The sequence below is a fragment of the Xiphophorus hellerii genome, chromosome 23 (assembly GCF_003331165.1).
Source record: "Xiphophorus hellerii strain 12219 chromosome 23, Xiphophorus_hellerii-4.1, whole genome shotgun sequence".
Taxonomy (NCBI): Eukaryota; Metazoa; Chordata; class Actinopteri; order Cyprinodontiformes; family Poeciliidae; genus Xiphophorus; species Xiphophorus hellerii.
In genome coordinates, this window is record NC_045694.1 from 6,213,941 (window position 1) to 6,234,009 (window position 20,069).

A 20,069-nucleotide genomic window follows, 5' to 3' on the forward strand; every position below is an offset into this window, starting at 1 on the left:
TTTCACATTTTTATTGCTAAAATAAAAATGTATGTTCCTTGATCTTGATGATATTGTATTTTTCCCACTGATGCCTTCCCAAATCAATCACTGAAAGCGACAAAGACACCATGAAATGTGAAACTATGAAAGACAACATTTCTGTTAGCTGCATTTGATGGATGAGCATCAACCAGACAAGACTGCTGTGAGCTGGAACATGGACAGATGTGGGAGTACTGATGGTTTTGGGGTGTTATGTTGGTAAATGTAAATTGCAGCCTTTAACAGTTGCTCATATTTTCATATTTTTTGGATGTACACACAGCAGATAGAATGTTCTCACTTTAAATCTGAGTTGTTTATGTTTAATAATTCAGTTTTTTTTCCTGAGCCACGCTAAAAGTTTTATGCATCAAAGAAATTGAAGTAACTAAATGACATTTTTTTGTCTATTTTATAGATAGACCTGCCAGAAAATGATAAAATATGCTCAACCTCAGACATCTGTAAAGAAACTTAAGTGAATTTCTCAAGCCGGACTCTTGAACTTCAACCTGCCTAAGGGAGCGGAGAGTTAGTTTTAAGCCCATCCCACCAGTGCAGGAGGAGACTGGGAGGAGGGGGGCAAGAGTTGTGTCCAGACTGGGACGTCCCACTGGAAATGTCTTCTGAGTGAACTGGTGAGGCAGTTAGATCTTCCCGGGGCCCTGCACACGGCTGACTTCTCTCCAAGCGTCCTTGCTCTGCAAAGCTGAAGGTAAGAGGTCTCACTCTGCCCAGCAGTTACTGCCTCAGATTGATATTTCTCCTTATTTGAGCTCTGAGTTAAAGCTTTCTGCAACTTGTGCAATTATTTTGGCATTCAGTTGTAAAACTGCTTTTAAAGGTGAAGTTTGGCCACTGATGGGTGTGGGGAAATTTTGTTTTCATCGTTGTAAGATTTAAGAAATTCTCTTCAAAAGAGTTTCTGTTTTCCTAAAGTAGGTAGAATCTTATTTCTATATTTGCCCACATTTCCTTACTTTACAGTTCTAATTTAATGTCTTTCTGATTAGGCAAACTTATTTCAAACTAACTTACTGTCAAGCATTTCAAACTGAAATGTGCTGAAAATGGCTTCTTTGTTCAAACATCTGCCAGGAAAATCATTCATTATGTGTACACAGTCTGTGATTTGGGAGATTATTGACTGTGGAGCTATTGTGTGCCACATCGGCAACAGGAGGAGGAGGGGGAAGAGGAATTAGGACACTGGTGTAGGGGAGGAGGGATGCAAGCAAGTCTTTCTGCAAGTTCATTTTTATTTTCCTTTCTTAGCTAATTTTATTCTTTACTTTAGTTTGATGCATTAAGTGCCATGCTCTTTGTTGCTTTGAGATTTCCCAGTTTTGCAGAGGGTATCAAGTTCTGCTGGTGAAAATTGGGGAAAGAAAAGAAGGAGGGATAAAAAGGGATAACATTTTAGTTAAGCCAGGCAGAGAAATGGGAGCATTTCTCCACAGATATCCCTCTCTTCCCCTTCCCTCCCTCCATCTCCTCTATGACTCCATTCCTTGATTACTCCCATGTAAAGGAATGTGGGTTTCTGCGGTGATCAGTTACCAGCTGTTAGCTGTGAGTCAAAGCAGACACCTAAAAATCTTTTAATTTGATCATTTTCTTTGTCTTACAACCATGTAGAAACTTTCAGAAAGTCATTTTCATGCACAAGTCTAGTGTCAGACAAAACATAGCTTCCCTAGTTTGGTTAGAAACATGATTTCCAGCTGATTTGGCAAGACATTTTATGGATCACAGCTCTTTATCTGAGCTCAGAAATGATTAAATATCATATGACAATCGCTGTTGTAGCTACATATGTTAGAAGGTTTTGTAATAAAATTTGCATCATGTAGGTATCTGAAAATTTGATTAACGTTGCATTTAGTTAAAAAGTAGTTGTACTACAAATGTTAACACCAAAACAAGCTACAACGGACTAAATTTTCTATGCCGCCAGATAAATTTCCTCCCTTTTCTTCATTTAGAAACACTTCTTGTTTTCCTCTTTCGTCACACCTGTTTAAGAGTTCTCTGAAGGCTCATTTAGAGGGAATAAAGCACAGTAATGTGTTGGCATCAGTTAGAGCGAAGCCGAAACTGAGTCTCCGGTGCCTAATTGTTGAGGTGGCAGGTCTGGGCAGAAGTGTTTGGAGGAGGAAAAAGAGAAGGAGGGGAGGAGAAAAGGAAGGGGAGGTGGTGTTGGAGCTAAGGATGCTGTGGAAAACTGATCCAGAAAAGCTGTAATCTCTTGACAGGAAGAAGGAGGACTATGGTGCAGTCTAGGCTGACGTGGAAAGGAAAAAATCTGGATATTGTTCCGCTGAGAAGGAAAATAAGAGGAAAAACATTGCAGGCATGAAGAATTAAGGCACGAAATGGAAATAGATTAGAGAATAATAGAGACTCATTTTTGTTTTGATCTGATTTCCTCAGAAAAATTCTAGGGCAAATTGCTAGAACTGTTTGTTTCTACATTTTTGGATGAAATTTGAACTACTACGGTAGAACCTTTGTGCACATTTACGTACTTCCAATCATAAGCACAACTATTTGTTTTATTTAAATAACCTTTTAAAGACCAAAGCAATTAAACTGTGTTTGGGAGCCGAGAACAGATAGAAGAAACAGAAAATTATGGCTTTATTTCGCACTGTCTTCAACATAGAGCCTTTAAAACCACAAAATAAAATCTGAATATTTTTCTATATAAACCCTGGTGTGAAGTGTTATGTTTAAGTTATAATACCCCCCACATATTCATTTCTATCTACTTGTTGGTTCTCAATCATCCAAGACATGGCAAAACTAAAAAAGGCTTAAAATAAAGCAACTTCACAAGTTATCATTTAAATAGCCCATAACTTGTAATGGGAGCTATTTCAATACATCAATGTTTATGAGAAATTTTATTAAGAGCAGTTACTCATTAAAGCTTTTTTATTTAGCACCTTAAATTTTTGTAAAGGTGTAGCAGAGATTAGATCAGTTTTGATTACTAGTCATTTTTGGTCCTGCAGCTTCAATGTGGTTTTAAAACTTTTTAAACCATATCTTACGTTACTTTTCACTGTAACTTTGCCAACCCCCCAAAATTGCTCTTGAGAAATTTTTCTGTTTATGGTCCCCCCAATAATGAGATGGGATTTACGCCCTTGGCCAGGCGCTGCAGAGTGAATTTATTTATTTTTTTGTGATTTGTAAACAAATTAGAGAAATCTCTAATCTGCATTATTTGTGGTATCAAATTGAATTAAATGTTTAAAAATACACTACCGCTGCTATTTGGTTTCTGTTTTTTTATCCTTTTAAAAGGCTTATGCTTTATTATTTTTCACAAAATAAAGATATTTTTTATGTTGAGTAAATGTACTAACTTTCATTTATAGGACAGAAATACAAATATATTTTTTGATTACTTGATTTGATCAGAATCCACATTGAGAAAAGTTTTAACAATCTCAGGTTCAGATCAAACACACAACTGGGATATATTAATCAAATTGAAGGAATATTTTTAGTATTCCAGTGGTTCAATTCAGGGAATCACATTATGGTTTTGAGGCACACCTAACAACTTATTGCTACAAAAATTGTGAAGTGGTAGAAGAAAAGTCTGCTACGTATGCCGGGTCTCTCAGATTCCAGAGACATGGGATTTGATCCGATTAGCTCCAACGGGGGAAGGGAAAATCTGAGTTATAAAGAGGTCAGGTGACAAACAGCCCAGGCTAACAAAGATCCTGACTTTTCTCTTCCACCTTCACACAGGTCCCTTTCATGAAAACTGCTCTTTGTCCAGACGATTCAATGGGTGTGCCAATAATCTCAAGGGAGGAAAATTGAATTTATTAGTCACTGCAGGCCAACAGGAGTGCACCTTTTCAGCTGCCTGAACCAGAAACACAACCAAAAACTAAGATTTATGAAAAAAGGAAAAGGAAAATCAAAACAAGAAAGGTGTTGGCAATGTAAGATACTTAGAAAACAGTAAAATATGAGATTTATATTAAAATCAGTGGGTAAAATTTACTTAAATATAACTTTTCCTATCAAAATATTTGAGAACGGATAACACAGTTTTGATTGCATTTGGCAGTGTCTATAAAGTACACCTGTACTTCAAATTAGCTCCTTCTATTCCAACCTCAAATGACATCAAGATAAAAAATCTGAACAAGTCTGAGAAAGGCTGCAGACTTTCAGCAAGAAGGTCATCAAGAAGAATAAAACTAATTAATCGATTGATAAAAACTGACCATCGCTCATTCTTTTTCTGGAGCTACATGCCTCCATCAGATCATCATTTCATAACTACACAGGAGGAGCATGTTTCTGATCTAAAGACACTTTGTTAGCACTGCTTTAAACTTTGGAGATTGGTCACAGATGGGTCTTTCATCTTGACAATGACTCAAAACAACACCAAGGCAACTGAACAGTGGTCAAAGAAGGATTACATTAAGGTCATGCAGTGATCCATCTTATGGACAATCCTTGGATGAACCTGACCCTTCAAGTTACCTAGCAGCAGCATAAAAACTCCAAATGATTTATAGAGTTTCTTCGAAGACAAAAACTCCCAAGATCCACCCAAATCTGGTGACCAGCAACAAGAAGTGTCTTAGTGGTGTGCATGTCAACAATTGTTGTTTTCTTTTAAGTATTTGTTCTGCACTTTTTTTAAGGTTTTGTTGGCTCTAGTGGCCTTTATTTGAAAGTAGTTCGACATTAAAGAGGGTAATGAGAGAGGGGGAAGACATGCAGCAAATGTCACCAGGCCGGGAATCAAACCTGCGACCACTGCCACGAGGACTAAGGCCTTAATATGTGGTTTGTGTTTTGCCCCTGCACCACCACAGCACCCTGTTCTGTTGTGTTCTTTCTTTAAAATAGAAAACTGATCATTTCTCCTTAAGAGAGCAAACTTACAAATTCAGCAAGAGAGGGGACCAAATTCTTCATGCAGCAATTTCAACCTCATTAAATGTTCTTCAAATTAATTGCCAGACACCTGCTAATGCAATGTTACCCTTCTTATGTGTCTTGACAGACTTTCAAGCACTTGTTTGACCTGCTTAACCTCTTTGATTTGTTTGTTTTCTGCTGCCCCATAAAATCCATCCAGATGGTGGAGGATGTCATAAAAGATGTCATCCATGTTCTGGTTTGGTCAGACAGACAGTGTCATATGTAGGAATTTTACTCGCCAGGTTTGGCAGAGTACAAATAAAGAGCCAGTAACATTATATAAAAGACTGCAAATTACTGGAGACATTTTCAGGATCAAATCTAAGCTATGGCTGTTTATGTCATAGAAATGCAAGTCAACCATCACACACTCCTTATATTTTAAGAGTATTTCTGTAATTTATCCCATCCACCTCTGGGGCTTGGTGCAGACACAGGAAATCACTCTTCATTCTGAGAGATTTTCCAAATATTTCTCTGTTCCCAGTGTTGTTTGTCCAGACTGTTTGCTGTCACACAGACTGTTTATCCTCCAAAACCTGCCTGTTATGTCACAGAGGAGGGTGAGAACGAATTCCTTCAAAGCTCCAGTGGAAAAAGCAACAGATATTACTGCAAAACTAGAGGAGAAAAGTGAATTGGTGACAGTTCAAGCTCAGGCTGTTTTCCTCCAAAGCAAGTTTACACTTGCTTACCTAACTAACCCAAATTAAATAGATTTGTGGGGAGAAGGGGCCCCTTTATGAGCCTGAAGTTTCCCTTTTAGCCTCAGTCCTGTTTGATTATGAGAGCAGCTTTCCAAATAAAATAATTTGTTTTGCTGTTATGTCAGTTAGTCCCGCCTCCTCCGTCCTGACTCTTCGACTAAACAGGAATCTTTTAAAACTAAATAACGAGTACATCAGGCCTCTCCAAGTCAAATATTGACGCCACACACTTTAGAGATGACACCATTTCTGTTTTCTCCTCTTCCAGGGTACGTTTTGATATTTTTTTCTTATTGATATCTGCCAATGAGTTCTCCTTCGCCAGAAGCTTTTTGTTAGCTCTGCTTCTTCAAAGGCACACTTGTGAAGGTTATTTGGACACAGCATCTGCCAAAGTTTCTGTAATTTTCCACCTCTAAGCTTTAGGTTTTTGACTTCCTGGCTTGGTATTTATGGACCTTCTCAAACAGCAGACACTTGCTTTAAACACTTTGCTTTATAGTGATAAAGGTGCATTAGACGTTCTGTATAGTAAACTGTTGGTTAAACCAAGAACCAATATAAATCTTTAAGAACAACACTCAAGACAACACTGGTAACCAATCTGAAGGTCTTAGGTCATATAAATGTACTTTTAGCTTAAGCAGCGCAAAATATGGAAGAATTGTACTGGAAAAATCTACAGTTACACAGTTTTGAATTTATTGTTGATACTTCTTTATAATCCACACCTTGTTAGAATTATGTACACAACTGGTGCTGAAGGCTCATTTTCATTTTCATTAAGCACAAGCAAAAGAGAGCAAAGTGTGTAAGGCAATCATTTTAAAGTGGTGCTCAACATTTTAACTACAATTTCTTATTGAGTGGCTTACGGTGGAAATTTTGGAAGGTATAATACTATTAGTATAGTCGGCTACTGGCATTGTAATGTTAGTGTTACCATCCTAGTTATAGATTTCAAACTTAATTTGAAGATTTTTTTTCTTTGACACGAGGCCAAAGCAGATATACAGACTGAAGCATGTATTTATTTATGTTATTCATTTATTTATTTTTATAGTAAATAGTATTAGCATCCACCGTTATTGGGAATTTCATGGTTTAAAGGTCACAGGTAGGAATTCCCCCAACATCTTCTCCTTATTTTATTTCCAATGGGTTTAAGTACTAATTGAGTGAAAGTTGACTAAAAGTTGTTTTGGTTGTTATTTAAAGAGGTTTTTTTTATTTATTTATGTGGAAGGACCCAATAACAGTAGATAAGCAGGATGAAGGTAAACAGTGGTTTAACAAAATAAAAATTCATGGCCGTGGCAGAGGTTTTGAGTTATACTGTTGTGTTCAGCTGTTATTGTGTTTTAAGGTGCTTTGGGTGTAACTGGTTGTAAATGACTGTTGTGTCTTGTGTTGGTAGAGGGATGATGGTTGTAGTAGTAACTGCTGTGCATTTTGAAAACGGATTATGTATATTGTTATTAGTTATTTCCACCACAATGTTCATTTTATGAAGAGGACAAGTTCAGTAATTTGAAGATTAGATACGAAGGTACCGTATAGTTACTGTTGCAGTACAGCATGACTCTGCTGTCTTTTTCTGCTGTCTCTAGGTGCAACTCACTCCCAGAAAAGAATTCAAATTAAACCCAAAGCAAACATGCCTGTCAGACACAGCTGAGTGTGTTTGCAGAACAGCATAGCAAATCTCTCTCATTTAAATGTCAGAATTTCACTCTGCTGGAAGGTTTGTCAGACAACAGATTACTGAGTGCAAACAAAATATTGCTGCATGAGTCTGAACATGTCAACCTATTCTGATGCTTCGTGTTATGAATACTTTAACTCCACTCAGCAAAGAGCTTCTTCAGTCTTGAAACCAATCCCACATCATGAAGAAACTTTGCAAAGTTGAATTTTCCAATTGAAGATGTCAAAACTGAAGCTAATTACTCTAGTATTGGTTTAAAAAAGCATAAACTTTATTCATCTTCCCTTTGTTAAGATCTGTCTGTCTTACTGCTTCTGTTACTGCATAAAAATTATTTTAAACCAGCTAAGGAAAAACAAAACAATACTAAAAGAAAGGCTGTTTGTCTATGTTTTTTGTTTTTTTTTAAATTCAGATATTTTTATTTATTTAAAACAGTTCGGACTTTGACTTTTACACGTGGCCTCTGCTAACATGACTCTTTGATGCCTAACAGACCTTTTTGGATGTTTGGGAGGAAGCTGATTTCATGGAGCTGAAGAAGGGAATAATCTATCCAGAAAGAGAGAAAGACTAAGCAATGCAACACTCCTTTACCAAACAAAGGAACCTTTATTTCTTCTACATCAAGAGAAGCTCTTCATTGAGTTTCAAACAACGAATGCTCAGACAGGACGCGCGAGGGGGGAAACAGATTCTCAGACAAAGACTTTTCTCATGGCAGCTAAAACAAAACATATGCACTATGTTCTTTTTAATTAATAAAGTGATATTTTCAAACAGATTCTGTTCGATAATAGTACTGTAGTCGTAGATAAAAAAATATCCGAAATGTAGGTCTAAAGTTAGATTTTGTGGTGAAAAGGCAAGAAACTGTAAACTGAATAACAACCAGTTACCATGCTTAAAAATAGGGTGTCTCTATATTGTGTTTTGTGCAGAAAATCCATCTGAAAGATCAGATTTAGAATAAATTGAGTGAAATTGTTGATAGAAGTCTAATTTATGTTGTAATTATCAAGGAATTGGGATAATACACAAACAACAGACAATTGCAGTCACAATATTTGTAGAAGATGAAGCAAACACAAAAAGTTTAGTTTTAACTGTCTTTTAAACAAGTTATGTATGTTTAAAAAGTTGCAACAGAATAGTGTTCTCTCAAAAATTGTATAAACATTTCAGTTTCTATAATTTTGTAAAAATATTGGAGCAAATGATAAAACTAACTGAAATCTCATACAAGTGGTAATGAATATTAGTTTAAGTGGCTTCTAAAGCAGTTATATTTTAATTCCATAACCATAATATCATTACAGGTACTACTTGAATTTGTTTTTTACAAATATAAATACAAAGGAAAATTCAGAAAACATGTTGGAGGTCATTATTTTGAAGCTGAGACCTGAGTGGAATAAGTTAGGAATGAAAACATGTTGCCTCAGTTCAAGGGAAAATGTTGACTGAAAGTGCACATAAAGACAGGAGCCTGTTGACATGATAGTTTCCACTCAAATGTCAACACAGTCTGTGTGCAGAAACATTTCTGAAGCTTAATTTGACACATTCAGTAGCTACTATGTGCTTTGATTAATGCAGCACAATGCAAAAATCCTCTTTGAACTCATGAGATTATTTTCTAATGGAGTTCCTTGAACAAAGGCGTAACCACAGACCGTTATAACACTGTTTATTGTGTTGTTGTGGATAAGTGGGTTGTTTAAAATTTGACAGGTGTCATACAATTTGTGCAGTACATATATATGATTTTAGACATTTAATCTTTAGTGTCTCTTTTAATATTACAATTTGTTATAATTGCAATAAGAAAAGTTATTTAAAATAAATCCTATAAGCAGATTCAAATCAAGCAACATGATTCAAGCATGTTTTTTACTGACTTTATTTTTGTGTTTAATAAAGAGCATGTATATAATATATCTTAAGCTTCAATGAACATCCCCATGTGTGACATTATCTGCAGTAATTCTTAATCACCTCACTTTACCGTAATTGTACAACCCTCCCTTGAACTGTGTTGCTAGTTTCTTTTTAGCAGGCTCAGTTTTTCAAATGGTTTCCATATGTGTGTTCAAAATCACTTGTCTATTTTTTTTGCCATTTAAAAAGTAAATGATCTCTGAATTAAGATCAATGTAAAAACAACAAAACTTTTTTAGTGATTACCAAAGTAGATGATACATTATGACATTACATGAGTAGGGAAACAGACTGACTGGATGTGGGAAATACTAGTATGTGACTTAAGGGTAAAAAAAAAGATGTCCATCACTAAATGCATCTTGATATTTTGCAAAATCCATATTTCTAAAGTCTGGACTCACATAATATGTGATGTGTTCTCAATTTGTTTGAGAAAGATGGTTTGGGGATCTTTAATCCTGCAACTTAAAGCAAACTGTGAGCAAGACATGAAACCAGAAAACATAAGCAGGAAATCAAAATGGTGATTATTAAATAAGGACTGATGAAGAGCAGATGTAGGGAGTAACAAACCAAGACAAACGAGGATCAAAAATATCCTCAACTGTTCCAAATACTTTAAAGAAACAGAACAAATCAGTAATTCCTCCTAAAATACAATGAAGAAAGAAAGGTTTGGATACAAAAGATTTCAAAACTGAACATAGACATGGCATGACAGAGCAAACTCTTAGATTTAAAGACCTGATTGTCATAAAACAACCAAGAAGTACTAAGAATTGCTGACTTTGTTTTTAATGTGTTGCTTTTGATCAGATTCTAGATTCTGGGTTTTCAGATAGTTATAAGACTTAAACTCAATCAGAATCTGCTTGCTATTGTACATCTTATTTGCAGTGTCAAAATTCCTTCCATCAGGAAACTCATCAGATCTCCTGTCATCTGACCTCTTTAGCTGCACAGGTCATTAGATCAGGAATGACCTGTTCATCTCTATACTTTATAAACTAAGATGTCAAAGTTAGGGAAATTTGTATTCACACAAAAACTCTGAGAAGTTTATCCCTGAATGCACGCCAACTTCTGAAAACAACATCTGGAACAAATAAAGAAGTGGAACTGCAAATGTTTACACAAATATATTAAGGCTCTATGTCATCTGTTATTCTAAAGCATCTCCTGCACTCTTTAATTTGATGACAAATAGAAAAATTGAATTGTTTCTCTCTCTTTCCTTACAGTCTTTGAAGATGAGGGTGTGGATCGTCTTCCTCCTGTGCCTGGCTGGCCACGCCATCGCTGCTCCTGTAAGTTCAAGTCTCTGTGGCCATTTCTAGTCCTTATCCTTTTGTGAGCATTTTCCCTTTTTGATTCCATTCAGCTTATTTACATAGTGCCATTCCAGAATAAATGTAACCTCAAGGCACTTTACAAACAACAATTTAAATTCAATCACACACATTTCAATTGATTGTAGTTATCCAACAGTGCATTAAGCTCAGTTAATTACTGAAATTAGCTACAAACTTTCTGTCTAACGAAACACATAGAGTAAGTGACTTGCAGCACTTTGTCTTCGACAACCATTTAGTGTCGTGTCGATGGCTTTATACCAATCCTCATACTGGAGCATGTATGTAGCAACAGTGGGGAGAAAAAACTCCTATTTAATAGGAAGAAATTGGCAACAGAACCAGAACCTGACTCAGTAAAAGTGACCATCTACCATGTCCTACTGTGGGAGAAGGTAGAGCAAATACACAAAAAGAAACAGAAGAATTGATATAGTAGTAATTTCTATGTCAATGGAAAGTAAAAAGTTAATAGCTAAAGAGGTAGAAAGATTTGTTGATAGCAGCATTATGTCAGCCGATGTTCTCCTTCATAAAGGTATCAAAGCCAAACAAAACGCCAGTCTAGATGTAGCTTCCAGGGAGAGAAAAAACTGAGAGAAAACATAAAAATAACTGTTGAAATAATGCAAATAGAAGAGTAGTAGGAGAAGAATGAGAGGAAATGTGGTAATAAACATGTAGCAGCATAACTACAGGTATAGCTCAGGATAACCTAACGCCTTATAACGAGGTCTGAGAGGCAGAGCCAGGAATAACTGTCTTTCCGGTCTGTACTCACTGTTCTTGATGACGTCTTCTTTCCCGTGATCACCCCTCATTGTTTAATAGACTTCCTCTGCAGTTCTAACTGTGGGTGTGCTTTCCCATGTAAAGTTTGTTTGTATTAACAATTTTTCCAAGGCCAATTCCTCCACTGAGAGTTGCTCTGTTGTCTTGTTCACGTATATTCAATTTTTCATTGTGCGGACATTCTGTGTGTCTGTAATCAGATCATTCCTGTTTTTGTGTTGCAGGCTGAGGAGGAGCCAGTTGTGGAGGAGCTGGTTACTGAAGAGCCAGTTGTTGAGGTCAGTCCAGATTATTTTTTTGTTGTTTTTTAATTTATTTCTTCTTCAATGTATTTCTTTCACTCTACCTTGAATTAAACTCTATAATTTTATTTCATATTATATTTCAGGAAAGCCCTTGAGAGAACCGCAGAAATTCTCTGAAGCACAGAAAATGACTTGGTTGTCATTAAAGTGCTAGTTAATTCCTTATTTAGTGGGGTTTCTCTGCAAAACACAATAATAGCAACAAAGGGAAATAATGAATAACTAACTTACATAAACTAACATTTCATTTGTTCTGATTCTGTAAACTGGTATAAACTTTTAAATACTTTATTTTCCTCATGAGACATTTCTTCTGTTAGGCGTCTGTGATATGTTTTCCAAACCCCACAGCTGTTCTTAAATTTCATCTGTGACACAACTTTGGATTTTTTAGATTTGAAGACAGAGAACTGTTTCACAGACTTGTAAAAGCTGTGAACTTTTGTGTAAATATTAGCAGCTAACTAACATGCTGTAATTAAGTCATTAATGGACTTTAACCACCAAGTAAAACAGCAGAAAGTTGAGTTTGTGTTGCTATTGTCAGTTCCGTAACCAGATGAGGTATTAAAGTAAAAATTGCAGCTTTCAATCTTTCTGCCAGAATTGCACCTCAAAACACTTTTACTAGTCAATTGCCAATAAGGAAAATTTGCTTCATGTTCAGTAATTTTCCTTATTGTAAGAAAATACCAGCTTCAACAGCATAATATGTTTTTAGCAGTGCTGGATTTTAGACAAATTTATTCAAAAGAAAATCTTGGGCTTTCATGTGAACGTTTTATGGTTTCCTGCTCCAGAGGTCCAGCGGGACCAGAGATCCCACAGCTGTTAATTTTAGCCACTGGTTAAGCTAGCCAGGAAACCATTAGGTTTGTTTTTTTTTTGGCCTGACCACATGTGGATCCAGCTGTTTTTTATTGCTGGATCTTCTGGTCTCTCAGACTCTGTTGGCCTTCAGGGAGGACTGGTGATGTTTCAAGCCTTTTTGAAGGCAAACAATGAGTAGTTTGAGGAAACCATGGAGAAATGAATCTGAAACTAGATGTTCCAAAAGATTATTGATCATTTGTTCAAAGCCTGACCTCTGACATGTGCTGCGTTCCAGGAAACAGAGGTGGGAACCAACCCAGTGCAGGTGGAGGTTGGAGAGTTTGATGAAGCCATCGAGATTGAAGATGTTGTTGAGAGTAAGTTTGTAACTTGTTAATATAGGAAGATTGGTTATCTAAACCATAAACATCTCTTGCTTCAGCAGGAAGCCAAATCCTCTAAAATTAACTCTAAATGGCTTGTTAGGAACCAAGTTCACACCTAATGCAAATAAAGCATTTGCATTAGTGTAAACAATGTCTGGGAGTTTTTTAGCATAGCCTAATTCTCTACATGAAGGGTTAAAAATCTAGGTACACCCCAGTATGCATGATTATACTTTTGTGCAAACACGTCTAAGAGGATTAATTTTGACACAAAAGGTTGCTTTAATTATTTTTGTCTACAGCAGCAGCCTTCTTTGATAAACAACCTTAAAGTATTTCGGCTGCATTCTGAAGACTGGGTGCAGCTATGCAGAGGCTGCAGGGTTCGCTCGAGGCTCAAGCTGGCACACTAAGCAGACATAATGACAGACTGCCTCGTTCTGCATGCAGATGCCTGTGATTATATGTTCCACCCATCTTAAAGAGGCAATTCAACCGCAGAAAACTTAATAAGCAGCAAAAGTTGAAGACTGGAGAGGCTACAGGCTGTTTAAAACAGTTTAGGGCATATTAAAGAGTATACTTCACGTTTTCTGCACTTTCTCTTTTCCAATTGTGTTCAAGTATGTAGCTCATGATAATTTTTTATTTGTTTTCATGCCCAAGACTGAGAAATATGTTTAAAAAACATTAAGGACAGAAAGTAAGTGCAATGTAGCCAAAAATAGCTGAACAGTACAGATGTTAGGTTTGGAATGAACTGTGGGCAACTGTGCATAACACAATGAGCCATGCAAGACAAAAGTCGTGACAGTAAAGCATAAAGCTCAAAATTGACTTCAAAAAAATAAACAATTAAATGATGATTTATTCACTAAAGAAAAGAAAGTTAAGAAAATAGCTGAGTTACAGACTGAAACAGTAACAGTAATTAAAAACTCAAGAAGCGTGGCGGCATTTAGACAGACATTGTAATCAGTGATCAGCATTAGTTCACATCAGACTGTCCTCCCCATTTCTCCAAACATCTGTCACCAGAAGGATTTTTATGAGCGACACATTCAGTCATTTTGTAACTCTCACTTTTTTCCTCAATGTCGTCAGCATCTCAAGCTCTGAAAAGTCTGTCAACATTTAGTTTTCAACATGTCATTTAGCCCTTAAAGGTTTTTCAAGCTAATACTGCAAAGCTAGTGGTTGGAGGGGAAGTAAATACTTGATGCTTCTTCGGTTAATTCAAAGAAAATTCTTCTGGGTGTCATTTGCAACTATGGCATAAACTTTTATGTATTGTGTCCAATTTCCTCAGCTTTGGGTTGGTCCTAAAGCTGAGGAACAACCTAGAATCTTCGACTCCTCAAGTCCAGGATTCCAGTTATTTCATAATCCAGGGGGGAAAATGTGGAAACTGTTTTTCTGAAGAGAAATTGGTCTTAATCCTAGATTTTTTTTTCCAAAGAACTCATCTGTGTTTCCTGTCTGGCTGCTGTTCATTACATCCCTGTTTAGCTGGAATTTGTCATAACCATTGGACATTTTTCTATTAAAAGTAATTTTTTGTCAAATAAACAGTACATTCTGTCTAATATTGTGAAAGAGTTCCACATGGATCAGACATAGATGCTACATTATTATATATTTGTCGTAGAGTCTTACTGTGTTAGTGGGAAAATACTATTTTTGCTTCAGAAAAGTAGAGTTGAAAATTATATATCTAGTTTGAACAACAATGGATAATAACTTTCACAAGTTTCAAACTTTTGGTTCACTGATTCAGTAATTTAAATTGGGATATAAATCAAAATGCACAAACAGCAGCAGCTAAAGTAAAAATTAAGAACCTAAAATATTGAACAATTTTGCTGAAGCTATTTAGCTTTTACAAAATTGTGTCCTTAACTTCTGCATTAATATATTTTTGTTTTTTCTTGTAGATCCTTGCCTGAACTACCACTGCAAGAAGGGCAAAGTGTGTGAGGTTGATGACAGCAACACCCCCATGTGTGTGTGCCAGGACCCCTCCACCTGCCCTGCTGCCGAAGGAGAGTTTGAGCATGTGAGTTAACCGGTGATACCTGTCTATCACCTATCTATCTATCATACATAATATCTATTCAACATGAGGTACTAAACCCTTTTTGTAAAAGAAAAAGCAAATAAACATTACACACTCTGATTTTATCCATTGTTTCCCCTCTTTCTCACCAAGAGTCTTCCTTTTGTTTGGGTAAAAAAAAAAAGAAACTACAAAAAACAAAGAATTTACAACCCATACAGAGAACGATAAGCCATATAAACAAGCCATATATATCATTAATGTATAACCTTTTGCCAAAAGTGCAACACTTAGTCTTGTCCTATAGGATTTCACAAGTTTGGATCATACAGCATCTCGATGAACTAAAAAAAGAAAAGCAGAATAAATAAAAATGCTTCAGTTATGTATTTTTTAAAGACCTTTTTGTAGAAACTATGGGTCACCATATAATTCTGCACTGCATAAATGTATCCAAACCTAAGATGGATTTTTTTTTCTAAACTTCTCAGTTTGAAAGGGCTCAAAAAAATTTGTGTGAAAATACATTTGTCTCTAATAAAATTAGCATCTATTTTACAAACCACTGCATTTTTACTTGAGTTGATTTTTGTTTCCAGGTCTGCGGCACTGACAACAAGACCTTTGATTCCTCCTGCCACTTCTTTGCCACCAAGTGCGCTCTGGAGGGAACCAAGAAGGGCCACAAGCTGCACCTGGACTACATTGGACCCTGCAAATGTGAGTGCTTGAACTCTTCCAACACTGTATAACATAATTTAAAGCAACACTCTCTGCAGTGTATAACTCAAGAGGATGCAATACGATTTAAGATCTGCCGATATTAGTTAAGTAAAGGAAAAGCAAACCTTAACTAGAATTTATGCCTCTTTCTCTTGTGCCACTTTGTGGATTGGACTACTATTTGTTTTGACACCCTGCTGGCTTCACCAGTGTCTTGCTTGCGCACATGTGCAATGTAGTTTCTTCTCACATGTGTGAAAAAGTGAAGGAGCTGAGTACTGTCTCTTCTCATGTCTGCACTCTCTGCTGAGATTGATGGGTGGGTTGGACTGTCATGTCGGATTCTGCAGGCTCTGTCCAGACACGCTGGCTGCATTTCTTTGTCTGTTCTCTCTGAACATGACACATGCAGCTCAGGGAGATGAGTCAGGGCTGTGGGGTTTGGACGGAGATCACGGCACATCTCAGCTTACAAGAAGAAAACAGTATTCAGTCTGTGGCATAGTTGAGGGCAAACAGATCTGAGTCATGTTAAATAGTTAAATATGAGCTCACATGTAAGATGAAGAAAAAAACAAACATTTGTCTTTAATCAAACTGATTAAAGGCAAATGCAGTTTGAAGTTTGCAAAACTTGTAAAATGTTTTGTCTTATACAAATAGTTTTCCTTAAGTCATTAACCAAGATGTTAAGCATATGCTTTAAAGTTTATATTAATTATTTGTATTAAATGATAACTATTTGCTCTGTGCAGACATCGAGCCCTGCCTGGACAACGAGCTGAGCGAGTTCCCTCTCCGCATGAGGGACTGGCTGAAGAACGTTCTGGTGACTCTGTACGAACGCGACGAGGACAACAACATGCTGACCGAGAAGCAGAAGCTTAGGGTGAGAAAATGCACATTCAAAGACATGCATGAGTGCTTTTCTTCTTTTCAGCCATTGTTACAAACTTTTCTTGAGCGAAAGCCTGTAACTCACTAAATAGTTGGAATCAACAAAAATGTGACACTCTCACATGTTTGAAAGGGTATAAAATACTAATCTGCTGCATAAATAGTTGCTAACATGCTTGAAAAAATTTTAATTTTGAGATTTGATTATTAAAGACTAATTGCTCTCCTGACCACTTCAGCTGGCCGGCTGGATTGTATTGATCTATCCTGAATCAACTCTTAGTTTAGCGAGAGTTTATCTCAAAATAATGGCCCTCCAAGCTGTTGTTGTTCTGATATTGTAACTCATTCTTGATATGCTGCATCAGGATGTTAAAGAAATGAAGAGATACAAGCAGATGGCTAACTGTAATGATGTTTGATTTGCTTTTAAATGAGGGGAAAAACTAAAATAACTGAATTATTAACTTCCTAACATCCCACGTTGCTCTTAAAAGTACATTTTAAATAGCTCATTGATTTTCCATTCGGAATCTCGGATATAAAACCACACCTGTCCTGTTTTTCAGGTGAAGAAGATCTTTGAGAACGAGAAGAGGCTGCAGGCTGGTGAGCACTCTCTGGACCTCCTGGCCCGCGACTTCGAGAAGAACTACAACATGTACATCTTCCCCGTCCACTGGCAGTTCGGCCAGCTTGACCAGCACCCCGTCGATGGGTAAGGATGTGGAAAACATGCTGATGGAATGTGTTTGGAGATCTACTTGGCTCCTTCAGCTATGCTGCAGTAGCACTAATACACTTATCACCTCTCAATATAAAAAAAGGAAAAAATGAATGTATCCAATATTGATATGGTTGCTTTGTGCAGCAAACTTAAGTTAATATCCCTGTTATTACCACCATCCAGGAGTATTTTAGTGTTTTTGGAAAATTCTGTCTCCTATTGGTTGGGGGGAAGGTAAGGGGAGCTGAAGTTAGCTTCCCATAGGTGACTGGATTTTGTATGCATACTGTTTGGAGCTGGAGATACGCAGCTGTTCTGAAATGAACCTTTGAGGGCATTCAGGCGGCTGATCAAGATGCTTTTCTTAAGAATATGTCCTTCCAGTTCTGGGTTTGCTTTAGGATCCCCATGAAGGAATTTCAAAGAGTATTTGTGGAGAGGAATGTCTTAGTTTCCCTGCTGAATGTTCAATGACTGTATTGGAGGGGAAAATATACATAGTGTATCCAAGTATCATTTCTGCCCTGGTATTATTGAGTCAAGTTTTTACACTATAAAACATGATTAATGCTGTTTTTGTTTTTCATCAGATACCTGACCCACTCAGAGCTCGCCCCCCTGCGTGCTCCCCTCATTCCCATGGAGCATTGCACCACTCGCTTCTTCGAGACTTGTGATGCCGACGGCGACAAATACATCGCCCTGGAGGAGTGGGCTTCCTGCTTTGGCATCAAAGAGCGTGAGTGACTGGTGGACAAAATGCTCCTGTTTAATTTTTTATATTAACCTGTGACCTTTGACACAGCCTGAACTCTAGACTATGTTTTATCTTTAGAATTTAAACTCTGATGAAATTTTAATTTAAAGACAGCAAAATTTCCCTTTAACCTCAACGTTAAACACAACAGATTCCACACTGCCATTATTTGTTACAAATCTTTTCAATCTTGTTATTTTCTGGGTTTTGACTAGGCCATTGCAACGCCTTAATTTTTTTTTTTCACAACCAGTAGAGTTTAAGAACTCTTGAGTATATTCATCATTTCTCTGAACATTGCATGGTCTGACCCTGAGGAGGATCTGCTGGCACCCCATGGAAGATTGGCAGCTATCTTTAAATGTTTTCACTTGCAGATAATCTTTTGAGTGATGGACTTCAAATTACTTTTAAATTACCTTATAACTGTTCTCAGCATGGTGGACAACAACAGTTGCTTATTAAAGATGATTGCTGATGTTTTTCCTGCTTAGCAGCGTATTAACTTACGGTACCCGTACTCACCACAGCAGCAAGCTGCTAAAACTTATACTTTTACAGAGGAGATCACACTGATTACAACATATTGATTAAGTGCATTTAATGATCAGGACATGGCTGGCACTTCTCTTCCTAAATACCACATAATCAGCAAGAAAGTACTTAACATACAGCAGTTTAATTTAGTTTTTATGTTTGTTTAATAAATTATAACAGTGTGGAATCCGTTTGGAATTAATTGAGGACATACTTCCTTTTCACCACATATGTAAATATGTGCGTTTTTATTGTCTTGAAACTATTACGTGGTTTCCATTATAATCTGATGTTTGGCTTTTAGGAGTTAAGTTTGTAAGTACTTGTGAATTGATCTTTACGTTGTCATCACACTCTAACTCATCGATATGTTTTCTTTGTGTTTGCAGAGGATGTGGACAAAGACTTCATCATCTAAGTTCCTCTGATGGGCAGCAACAGTTTGAGAGAAACTTCTAGTCGCTACTAACCGGACAAGGTGTTGATGATCCATAAGTTAATAAAGAGAATACAATTAAGGTGCTAACTGCAAGTTTTGTGTTACTTTCTTATTATTAATTATCTTTTCCAGCTATACCACTAAAAAAAAACCTTCCAAAACTATAAAAGTTCATAGTCTGCAATAACATCATGTGTTTGTGAACATTTCAATTCTTTTGTTTGTTTTTTAACAAAAACCCAATAACGTAAAACTAAAGACCTCCGATGTAAATTTACATTGATATTTTATATGCTGTCTGTTCCATGATGTGTTCAGGGCTTTTTTTTATTTGGGACCAGTTGAGACCAGAAGAATGAAACTGTTAAGTCAAAAATAAAGTTTCTAAATAAATGCTCCCTCTGCTTGCTTCCTACTAAACTTACTTTTCAGTTTTTGCACTTTTTGGTGGTGGACTCCTTCATTTTTACTGTCATTTTGTGTATTTTTTTTAGCAGTTTGACTACTGGTTGCAAAGTTGTAATTTTTTTTATCAATTTCCAGACAAATCTGTGCTCTTAAAAGCAGTGCGTGTGTGTGCTTATATTTGAAAATAAGTTTTAAAAAATGATTTGCTAATGAGGGGGGAACCTCGCAGGCTGAGAGTTTTTCTCACCATGTTTTTTTTTTTTTTTTGTGACCTAAAGAGCTCGGTCTAGTTCGTTTCCTGAATAAATGTCTTCAAAAACATCTGAGCATGGCTCCATATCTCCATCAGTCTTCTCTGCAAAAGACTTTTTTACCCAGATAATCTGACTTGACATCTGTACAGCACCACAAGCCAGACTTTGTTTTTCATGTGTGACATTTTTGAAATTTTTTGGACTTTCAAGCATGAGAAAGCTTATCTTGCTGCTTTATGCAGCATACATGCTTAACTGTTTTGAACTGTTTT

General features: G+C 36.6%; 1 protein-coding gene across 1 annotated transcript; it reads left to right on the forward strand.

The window, feature by feature from the left end:
- Window positions 1–608: 608 nt before the first annotated feature.
- Window positions 609–19,864, forward strand: sparc (secreted protein, acidic, cysteine-rich (osteonectin)). Its single transcript, XM_032555035.1, has 10 exons — window positions 609–739; window positions 10,593–10,658; window positions 11,720–11,773; window positions 12,909–12,990; window positions 14,934–15,055; window positions 15,655–15,775; window positions 16,534–16,667; window positions 17,245–17,393; window positions 17,993–18,141; window positions 19,086–19,864. The coding sequence occupies exons 2-10, from the start codon at window positions 10,602–10,604 to the stop codon at window positions 19,112–19,114; spliced, it is 897 nt and encodes a 298-aa protein (XP_032410926.1). The 5' UTR covers window positions 609–739; window positions 10,593–10,601; the 3' UTR covers window positions 19,115–19,864.
- The last annotated feature ends 205 nt before the right edge of the window (window positions 19,865–20,069 follow it).

Coding starts and splice junctions, on each gene's coding strand:
- sparc (XM_032555035.1), top strand. CDS start 10,602: ATGAGGGTGTGGATCGTCTTCCTCCTGTGCCTGGCTGGCCACGCCATC. Junction 15,056..15,654: donor CCGAAGGAGAGTTTGAGCAT/GTGAGTTAACCG, acceptor TTTTGTTTCCAG/GTCTGCGGCACTGACAACAA. Junction 17,394..17,992: donor GACCAGCACCCCGTCGATGG/GTAAGGATGTGG, acceptor GTTTTTCATCAG/ATACCTGACCCACTCAGAGC.